Genomic DNA, 11,338 nt, shown 5'->3' on the forward strand with positions numbered 1-11,338 from the left:
ATCCCACCACAGCTACTTGTTTCAATGGCCTATTACAAAGAAATATTTTTCCACTTCCTTTCCGGTTCCACTTCCACTTCCTTCCACTGGACTTCCTTTCCGACTAAACAACATAAAATGAGTTTTTTAAACATTCACTGATGAACGCCTAATACTTGTAAAAATTAAAAGACGACTTAAAGCTTGATTAATTTTCTCCACAAGATCATCAGCATTTCTTGCAGTATCTGACAATACCGTGTCATCAGCGAAAGAAGTATTAACAGCACACGGAACATAAAGCCGCATAGTATCTACATATACAAGATATAACAAAGGACTCAAAACAGAACTTTGCAGAACACCACTTTTATAAAAAAAATTTGTCAGATATTACATCCTCAAAACAGACACGTATCCACCTCTCTATCAAGTAAGATTCAAACCACTTTAAAATACTAGTTTACTTGATTAATTTATCATTGAAATCGGGAGAATTCCCGCAAAAACTAAAAGAGGCGCGAGTGATTCCTATACACAAAAGTGGCTCAAAGACTGATCTGACTAACTGGAGACCAATTTCTCTTCTGTCGGTTTTCTCGAAGTTATACGAAAAAATTATGCATAACAGACTTTATGCACATTTAATAAAACATGGTTTTTTAGGTGATAGTTTTAAGTTTTTCAAGTGAAAGGCCACTCTACTGTTCATGCTATGCAGGATTTTCTGGATTTTCTGAATGCATCAATGGAAATGGTGAAATGATTCTATCAGTTTTTCATAGATTTAAAAAAAAAGCGTTTGACACGGTTAATTTTGAATTTAATTGATAGGCTAGGGTGACGGTAGTATTTTAAAGTGGTTTGAATTGATGATTTTTAAGCGAATAAATAAAAGTTTGAAAGGACTTCAGCCTATTTTGCAATTGGAAAAAGTTGATATTTGAGATTGCCATTCTGCAAAAAGGACGTAAGTCCTTTATACACTATGTAACAAAACATTCAGTGATTTGAACATTTCCAGTGAATTCGGCTTTAAAAGTTAACTAGAAATCAGTGTTTTGAATTTTAAGTTTCTTAAATTGCGATTTTTGAGAAAGCTTTTTTAATTGTTTTTGCTCTCTTCTAAAATTAGGAAAAGTGGGGTTTCGTATTTTTTTTTGGAAAACACCATGGATTTCCCAGACCATAGTAGAACAAACAATCATGAGCATAATTAGACGCATGTTGGAGATCCAGCAAAATGTATATTATATAAAGACATTAAAAAATAGGCTCCCTTAAGACAACCACAAAAAAAATTCATTCTTTATTTTTGATGGGAGTAAGCTTTTTCTAAAGCAGAATAAGTACAGGCCCTTTGGTCGACAGAATCATTTTTGCAGAGCCTAAAATGTTACGTACGCGAACAGATTTTGCACCTCTAGGCTACACAAATAAACAAAACAAAAAGACAATAAGGTCCAAAAACCATTGCACACACATTACACATTCAAGCAATACTTTGAATGTTATAAGCTTCTGTTGTCTTTATGATTAAAAGATTTAGGACCTTGTTTATAATTTTTAAAGATGCTACGTATTTTAAAATGAGTAGTAATTGAGCGCAAAGTAAATACAGAAGCCTAAAATTTTATGTGCCATTTTATATACCGTTTGACCTTCATAACTTTTTGTAAATTTCATTTCGTAAACCGCCACAGTTTTTAAATTTTCCCTTTTTGGGAGGCACAACAGACTTCGCCTAATGTATTATTTGTCTTTTTTTCAAATCTCTTGTGACCGTCACTAGCTTTCTGTTATTTTACCGTTGATTATTAGCCGAAGAAAGTTGTGATTGACTTGAAAAAAGCCAGAGACGCTCTTTCTGGTATTTGTACTAAAAAGGAACTCCCCTTCACTGTGCCATGCAAACTGCCGTTACTAGTTTTTTATTAATTTACCATTGATTATTAGCCGAATGATGGATTTCAGAAAGTTGTGATTGACTTGAAAAAAGCCAGAGACGCTCTTTCTGGTATTTGTACTAAAAAGGAACTCCCCTTCACTGTGTCATGCAAACTGCCCTTTAACTTTCGCTAATACCAGTCTAAATTAATAAAAAAAAAAAACTTGCATCATGTCCACTTCTCGGAAAAAAGTGGACTTTCGTCCTTTTTGCTAAACGCCAGAAATATCAAGGACTATTGGTGTAAATTAAGGAGACACTAAAAGATGTGTATTCTAAGCCCTTTTTTGGGATACCATGTAAGCTCATCTTTTGTCTTGATTTCCAATATATTAGACAATAACTTGCACGTAAAAAACATATTAGTATATTTGAGCTAACTTTTTCTCTTATAAATTCTTATAATGCAACCATAATTATTCTAGTAGCTTACTCTTCACTATATTTCAATCTCAGTTATGACTTAGCCAAGGGGGGGGGGGGTTAATGTGTAGATATACATATAAAGGTATTAATGTATTTTTGCGCATTGCTAAAAGTTTTTAACGAGAAGTTTTTTTTTACAGAGTTATAAAGCCGATTGAGGTATCCTTCCGGCCCAAGGGATTGGGACTTGGGGCCTTGCCAAAGAAGAAAGAAAAGCAGAAGGACAAAGGGGGAAAAGAAGAGGAAAAATTAGAAATAGTCAAGGGAAAATATGTGCTTGTTATTGGTGGATCAAATAAAGGGCTTTACGGACAAGTAAGTAAAAATAATTCTCAAATGGTGAAACCATTGGTATCGTCGGCGGTATAATGGTAAAATGTTTGAACCTGTATCGACATATCCAACACAAAAAAGCGCCTCTCGCAGTTCTAAAAAATAATTTAGAATATGAAAAAATATGTCTGATGGCTAGTTTTCCGCTGATTACATTTGCGGAGGCATGTTTACTTCCTGAGGGTCAGGGCCATTCCTAAAGTTGGTGGCGCCCAGGGCAAAACGAATTACGTCCCCCCCCTCCTGACTCAAACATAAATAAACAAAAATATGTTTCTTTATTAATTTTACCTTAGCAATTTGTATCTATAAACTAAGATCTATGCATCTATTATCTCTTTCAAGCTGGCAGGAACATTGTCATTATTGTCAGTCTTAGTAAACTTGTCCAATTTCGCTATAGACATGATTTTTGTTTAGATGATTTCGTAATTCTGTGTATGATTTAAAAACTATGATGAGCTTATGGTCGTTCAAAATGATATTTTAAATAATAGCAAAAGATTTCTAAGTTGAAAATAATAGCGTAATATCGAGCAATCTAAGGGTACAATGAATGAAAATAAAGTTGAGACAGTAAAAATTAAGTTTTCAAGGACAAATTTTGTTATACAATCATATGTAGATGTTTTCAAATTGGTATATGTAGATGTTTTCACCATTGACGGGGGTCAATGGTGTGACTCTGTAAGCTCAGTCTGAGTCAACCTAGCTCTAAATGGGTGCCTGGAGAAAGTATAAATTGAGTTTTCAAGGACAAATTTTGTTGTACAACCATATATAGATGTTTCCAAACTTCTTATATTAAATGGATCTTTCTAGATTTGCATTATGATCTCTCTAGGTCTTGTTGTCGGTGGTTATTTGGTTTGGCACGGGGGTCAGTGGTGTGACTGTAAGCTCAGTCGGAGTCGACCTAGCTCTAAATGGGTATCTGGAGAAATATGGATGAAAAACACGGGAAGTGTCGGATAGTTTGCCCCAACCAGGCATTCCACTCCTGCCCGAAGGTATCGAATCAGGAGATTAGAACCTGCGCAAGGCAGACCATCGGTCAGCATGCGAAAAAGTTTTTTCTTCTAGATTTGGCAGCAGCAAACTTTGTTACAATATTGTCCATATTAAGCATCTTTATCCGATCATTGTCAATGGCAAGAATTGCCAGGGAGTTTAAAATGTCTCGCAACATTGATGCGCTCAAATCCGTTTTTATTAAGTTCAGCTAGCTGAAGTTTCGCTCACAGTTGTTATACTATAGTCACTAGTATTATCAAAAGTATGTGGAGGGCAATCCATAGATTGAGGAGATCCTTTTTGTCAGTCTATTTTATGATTCGTAGAGCTTCTAAGGATGTTATTAATTTACAAATAAACGTTCAAATGGGGACAAGTCAGTTTATTTAGACAGTAGAAACTGTTACCAAAGTCTAGATATTTTGATCTCATATGCAGCGATCGTCATCACTAGAAATACTAAAATATTAAAATCAAAACTAAAATATTTATACAAAATAGTTAACTTCCGGTTCATTAATAAGATTTTGCAATTAGAAGACAGAGAAGAAATTGTCACCTTTGTTGGGAATTCATTTTACGTCATTTTGCATTAAAAAAAAAGTTATTTTATTATCTGTTTTTTGATAATTTTACTATCAAAAGTTGATATTTTGTTGATATTTTATCTTCCTTTTAGGAATAATTAAATTGATATGTAGGAGCTCATTGTACACTTCTCCGCCGTCTATGTCAGAATTTTTATTTGCAGTAAGATGATCTTCCAACTTCCTACAAAGATCTTTGAGAACTTCCTTTTCAGGGAGTGGTTGATAAAAAAAAAAAAAAAAAAACAAAGAAAACTTCATTATGACCTGTAGTTGAAAACTTACCCGTTGTGTCTTATAAGGAAGAAGTAGCAATACCAAGTAGTGCTAAAAATAGATCCCCTTTAAAGGGGTCTTCTTGCCTTGGATTGTAGTCGTCTTTGCTCTCGTAATGATCTTTTCTTCGTAAATGATCTTTTCTTTTTCCGATAACGGTTTTCTTCAAAGAAATATTTGCCGGTGCTGGTCCGTCCAGGACCAGCACCCCCTATAAATCTCCTTTGAAGTAGACTACACAATAATCGGTGAAATTAAAGCCGCGTAGATCATTTGGGTACACCTCAATTTTATTTTGAATTTTTACCTGAAAGTTGCGAAGCAACGTCAGTGTCTTGAAATTTTCTTATAAATCGTTCTTTATCAAGAGATGAAAGATCTTAGGAGATTGATTAGCCACAAATTGGGACTAAATATACTATAAACATAATATTTAAACATGCTCAAATCACCAAATAAAACTCAGTCCTCGCGAAAGTTGTTTTTTGTCTCCTACAAATTTAAGAAATAGTGAGTAATACCGTTTCACATTGACTTTTGCTAATTTTGCTAATTAAACAAATAATTATTTGCGAGTCCCCCCCCCCCACACACACACAAACGCAGATTTACCTTGATTCGTAAGCCATGTATAAAAAGAAGAAAAGAGAGCGAAACGCACTTTCGCTTCAAAAAGCATAATAACAAAATTCTAATATATCCGAAGCCACTGAGGTATAATGGGTGATCATTGTGCCGATAAAAAAGCTAAATATTCCCAAGAAATTGAACATCCAAGAGGGAGACCCAATCCCCCTCAGAGATATATATCTCAATGGGGATTATCAGAGGTCTGTCTGCCTAACAAAAAACCAATTTTCTTTCCTTTCACCAATAAGCACCAATCTAGAATTTATCATAGATTCATGCTGAAATAGACTAAACCTGCTTTCTCCTATCAATTCCTCAATTCTACTGGCCTAACCCCATCCTCCCACTTTGTTGATGCCTCTAGAGCTTGTCCTTTAAAGTTAAGTCATAGGGTTTCGAGCACCACAAAGTTCCAGTATCAGACAATAGCCTGGATAACCTAACCCGCACAGACTGCTGAACTCGAAATCAAGAGCTATTGCGAGAAATATAATCAACACCAGCCATCTCAAGATAAACAACTGGCAACCACCCGTAATAGTCCAACGCAACTCATATAAAGAGACAATAGTCCAAAGCAACACATATAAGAGACAATAGGAAAATAGCCAAATAGTCTTGACTGGAAATCATATTTAAGGCTGAACAGAAGAAGAAGAAAAAATGAAAAACAACGCAGCAATACCACTTCTTCCATGTATTTTTAAACTTTAATAAAATTACATCAGGAAAAAGCAGCCAATGACAATAAATTATTGTTCTTTCATTTCTCTCAATCTTCTAACAGTTGATTGGTTCAATACCAATATCATTCGCTATCTCGTTTGACCTCAGAAATGAAGTCACTAAACCTTTTTCTCGGAATGCCTCAATGAACTGGGTTCACTTTTTTAGCTGATCAGAAGCCAAAAAAAAAGTTTTTTCCTGGATCATTTTACTTGCGAGGTTCATTTCAAAGAGGAAGTCATGCTATACTATTAAGGAAACCAAAAGTAAAAAATCTCTCAAATGCATTTCAAGAGATTTTGTCTCAAAATTATTGTGTCATCAGGCTTTTCACCCGGTTGTTCAATGACGCTCTTATCATATTAGGTTGTTTAAGCTCTTTATTATAATATAGCCATAAATTACACAGTTTTATACATTTTTTTTCGTTGGCGGGAATCGAGAGCAGAGAAAAAACAAAAATAACACATCATATTGCTGAAACCAACACGACTATTCTTCCCGAAATCTTTCATTAAAGAAATAATATTGACATGCCACTTCAACCGACCGCCAATATACGTTCATTCGAGACAATACTAACATTATAATGCCAATTATCAGGCTATAGTGGGCACACACTTACTTTAGTGTTAGTGTTTTAACATGGTCACTAATAATGCACTATCGCTTAGTGGAAGTGGCAAATGTTGTGTATATTTGTTGAATCATCCTAAAAAGCAACGTCGACTTAATCAATATTTTGCGCCATATGATACAACGAAGTTCAAGCTGTGATAACCGCAAGGCTTAAAGAAAGCTAAAGAATATTCTGCTCAAATGTGAGCTTGAACCCCTTTTTCGGACTGCAGCCGTCGCTGATCTGCTGTCATAGTCTTGGTCGCGACAGTTTTTTAGGTCTTGCCCGCAAGATTTATTTCTTCATTTGGAAGGCTTGAAGGATCTTCTCCTGTCGATTCTTCAGACAGACGGATTATCCTCTATCCTCTAAGCTTTCTCGGACAACGACTTCATCGTTAGGTTCATTCTCTATATGAACATAGCGGATTGTGAGAGAAGTTTGATCTTTGTGACCAAGGTCTAGGAATGCAATCCATTATGAAGGAAAACTATTTCGCTTGCTTTATTTTGTTAATGATTGCTTCTTTTGCTTCTGAAGCTAAAAGATTAATTACTTCAATTTGTATATGAACAACTACCATCTGTGTGTCATGTTTCCCTTTTTCTATTCGCCTTAAGTGGTCCGTCGTTATGGGATTAAATAGCCCCAATAACTGAATAAGGCTGGTAGTTCCTACTAATTTTTTGTATACAATTTTGACGAGCTTCCTTGAAATTCGAGACTGTGTTCAGCCAGATACATCATGATTGCCGCTATTCTCGTCAAAATACTCGTTCTAGTTCTGCCTCTTTGTTCGTTTGTGTAATTAGTTGTCGCTCGTGGAGCCTTTTGTAGGCTTTTGGAGCCTACTTCTAGTTTCAATCCGTTTTTGACAGCAGTTGAAGTGCACTGGTGATATCTCATGCATGGACGCACTTTCAGTTGTTAAAATTGGATTTGGAATTGGAGTCAAATAAGTGACAGGAAGAAAAAATGCTCAATAAGAAGTTTGAGAATATACAAACTATTCTCTTTTACTTGCTCACCCTTTTTTGCCACTTTGTACTGAAGCTTGTTTGAAAATTTTTCGTTTGAATAAATTCTTTTTCTGTTTTAGTATATTCCTTATCACTTTTGAAGGAAGGCTTTGAATCCATAACGGTAATACTATCTCGCGCGCTCTCTCTCTCTCTCTCTCTTACAATTAGCCTCTCTGGCCAAGTTGAAGAGTCATTAGAGAACAAATTGGTAGTGTCACTAATTTCCCTAGCTTTTGTTAAGTCACCGTCAGCCTCAAACACCATAAGAGTTCTATTTATTTGTTCAAATTGTGCCAAATGAAGTGTTAGCTTTATCCATTATTGGAGTTAATTACATTCATGTTTTCATCTCAAAGCATCTCGAGAATTTTGTTCTTTTAAAATATATCCCAGACTATACAATTAGCACAGACTACAATTATACCGGCTACACTTAGCAAGGGTCTCTAGAGATGAACACTGCAATCAATCATCCTCATCATTGTCTTTCTCACTGTGCCTTTGTAGAGAGGTCTTATTAGAGATGCTGGATAATATAGCATTCGCGGAACTTTTCTAATCAGAGGCCTCTGAATTTGATGAATAGAAAAAAAACTTGTTAGCTTTGGCACTTTACGTAATAATATGGATTGGGCTGTTTCATTGTCATTTACCAACCTTCTCCTTTGAGCATCTGATAGGGTTTTTTTGACATCTTCACCTGTAAACAAAATGAATTTTAGTTTCTGAAAAATAATAATTCATCCCATTCCGGTCATCACACTGTAAATTTACAAAATTTTGAGTTTCTTTAGCCGAAAAAAATAACAATAATCTTTACAGATTTCCTGAGTTGGCAAAAACAATGAATTTAAATATTACGATCACATGAAAAGTATATTGTTATAAATTGCCAGCTATCTAGGCAATGTAATGGTGCCTTTCAATATAAAAAAAAAAGTTAAAAGGTAGAAAAATAAAAATGATCAAATTAGCAAATTACTTAGTTGTTGTTTGTGTACAAGACTAGTTTATTTCCACTATCAATGTTAGTTAGTCTCTGCTCGTTCTGTCTTTCATAAGTAATGTACTTGGACCTTCGGTTCTGTCAAATATAGCCCAATACCACCTCCCTCGGATCGCTTTAGTTCGTTCGGGCTTCTAGGCCTTGTAAATATAGCCTGACGTAAACTCCTTCTTTGCATTTTACTCACTATAGTTGGAAGCTCTGGCTTTCGAACCTCCCATGCTTGTTATCTTGCAGCCAGACTTGGGTTTCTTTATTTAGTTTTTAGTTTTTGGATTTTTATAGGCTTTGTCAATTCTCCTGGCTCCAAATTATTCTTAATCAATTATCATGTTTCTAGTTTTATCGTTTTGGATTGTTTTGGGTTCACTGAAAAAGACACACAAACCTTATTTTTTATTCGGCCGGACTCTCGCAATTTCACAAAAATTTCACAATTAAGACTAATCGATATACTAGCTAACATTCCCGAATCCCGTACAAATGACATTTTTTTTTTTGTTACTATCGACCGTGGTTTGTTCTCTACTATCCACCATGATACATAGATAAACTGAAGTCATTCCTTCTAACTGCCCCTGTTAGCCCCCGCTGGGGATACTTAAATGTTAAAATTCGGTATGCTACGTAAATCTGGCCGTTTTACCATTCCCAGTTACAGAACAATCATCATTATTTTTGACAAGCAGGTCTATTTTGGCTATTTTAAAGTGAGCGATTGCTTATATAGATAAATTAGGGGAGCCTCACAAATAATGTAAGCAGTGCGCCAACGACTTAGGTTTATGGACGAAGGGAGTAAACGAGGGGAGAGTAACACAAATGAGTTTGGTGTACTTGGGATTTGGTCAAAACCGTTAATAACTCAAGTGATTGTTGCGTTTGCATAATTAATGTGTCGTGATATATATCAGGATAATAGTGACGAGTTCGTGAATATGTCTGGATGTTAGATAGAGTAGAAGCAATTCGTCCCTGATTAATGCAGGAAGGAATCGCAAGAAAGGGTTCCAACAAATTTGGGACTTCTTGGGAGGGTGTAAGGAGTTGAGCCTTGAATAAATTAGGACGGAGATGGAGCGTGAGCAGCTATGTTCGCCTCAGGTGGCAGGTGCTGCGGTGAGTTGTTAGTAGTATTAGTAGTTAGATAGAGTATCATAGTTTACCGAGTACGCCAAGTACCTCATACAGCTGAAAAACCAGTGCTAGTTTTCAAAGAATTACCCTACTCGAGAATAGTGGATTACGAGTCAAACTGACCCCAATGAAAAAAAAAAATACTTGGAAAAATGAAGATGATATTTTTGTACTGAATTTGAGCACCGTAGAAGGAACTCCAAAATAGGTTTGGAGCTGTTAACATGAAGATTCGATAAGATCTTACACGTACACTTACTTTTGTACTTGTACCTAGAAGAGGCACAGGCCGTTTAGTCCAACTCGGCACCAAGGGTATGCTTGGCCATATTCTGTATACCTGTGGATAGGGGGAGGGGCACATTTCCATGGTGTTTGGGGCCACAAATGCCATTGAAACGGATTTGTAGACTGTAGATGCTCTTCTTAGCAGTAATACGTAGACATTTAAAATGTATGTGTACGATTATGATAGATTATCCACATACACTTTTTGATTGACATAGTTCATTTTTGTTTTTTTCATTTTCAGATGAAAGCATTGATGAAAATACAGCCGTGTTTATGTAAAACTTACGCTACAAAATCAAGTTGTCAACCTATCGGAAAATCTTATTCAACCTGTTTCATCAGAAGACTATAGGAAGTCCTTCAGAGTTCTGAGTAAGTCAAATTATAAATCAATCACAAAAACCGTTGCATTATTTAAGCCTTTGAAGAAATCTTATTATTCAAGAAATTTTATAAGACTGGGACTCTCTAAAGTTTAATAACTTATAACGAATGGAAATTCTTCCCTATATGAGGGGAGCTACCTCCTCCTCAATACCCCGCTCTTCACGCTAATGCTTTTAATTGCTATTAAAAAGCTAGTCATTCTAATTAAACGGTCTTTATGTTTTAGGATTTATTCTTTATGAATTTGGACAAAAGGTGTAACTTTAGCTTAAAGAGTGGGATAATGAGAAGGCAGTCCTCCCCCCGCCTTAATATACGGAATAAGTTCTGTTTGTTTTAAGTCTTAATGTTACTTTGTAGTCCTTACTTTCAGTTGAAAAACTTTTCTTTTATTTAATTTCTGATAGTTTTCAAAGAATGTCTGAAAAACCGCCTCGCTCTCCATATAATTCCTCTCCCTCCAATAAAAATCCCTCCGTGGAAAGCTCCCCTGCGTAAAGTACTCTCCCTGGGAAATTTTCCCGTACAATTCCATCCTCGCTGCAAATTCCTCCAGAAAGTTTCTTGCTCCCGATTCCACCTGAAAAAGTTTCCATAGCATACTTTCATTTGAGAAAAACACTTTTTTTTATTTAGTCTCTGATCGTTGTTCAATTCATACCAGAAATCACCCCCTTATGGGAAGTTTTTCCGGAACCCTCTTGCCCCTCAATGGAAAGTTTCTCCTGCGTAAAATTTCCCCAAGGAAAATTATTCCTGGTGATAACCCCCCCCCCATGGAGAATCTCTCCATCGAAAACGAGTAAATTTTTGCATAAGAATTCAGGTAACCCCCCCCCCCTCGGTGTGAAATTTCCCTGGAAAGTTCACTCCTGGAAACTTCCCTCATATGGAAGATTCTCTCCATAGAAAATACCCCTCCAAAACCGAAACCCCCCGACTAATATATGCATTTCT

At 35.8% G+C, this 11,338-nt stretch overlaps 1 protein-coding gene across 1 annotated transcript in view; it reads left to right on the plus strand.

Annotated features, from left to right (window-relative positions):
• Positions 1-11,338, plus strand: part of LOC136034309 (G-patch domain and KOW motifs-containing protein-like) — a 69,792-nt gene that overhangs the window by 27,161 nt on the left and 31,293 nt on the right. The window contains exons 5-6 of the mRNA XM_065715446.1: positions 2,494-2,716; positions 3,509-3,581. Of these exons, the coding sequence (XP_065571518.1) occupies positions 2,494-2,716; positions 3,509-3,581 (296 nt within the window). The remainder of the gene's footprint in view (positions 1-2,493; positions 2,717-3,508; positions 3,582-11,338) is intronic.

This window comes from Artemia franciscana, chromosome 13 (genome assembly GCF_032884065.1).
Source record: "Artemia franciscana chromosome 13, ASM3288406v1, whole genome shotgun sequence".
Classification (NCBI taxonomy): Eukaryota; Metazoa; Arthropoda; class Branchiopoda; order Anostraca; family Artemiidae; genus Artemia; species Artemia franciscana.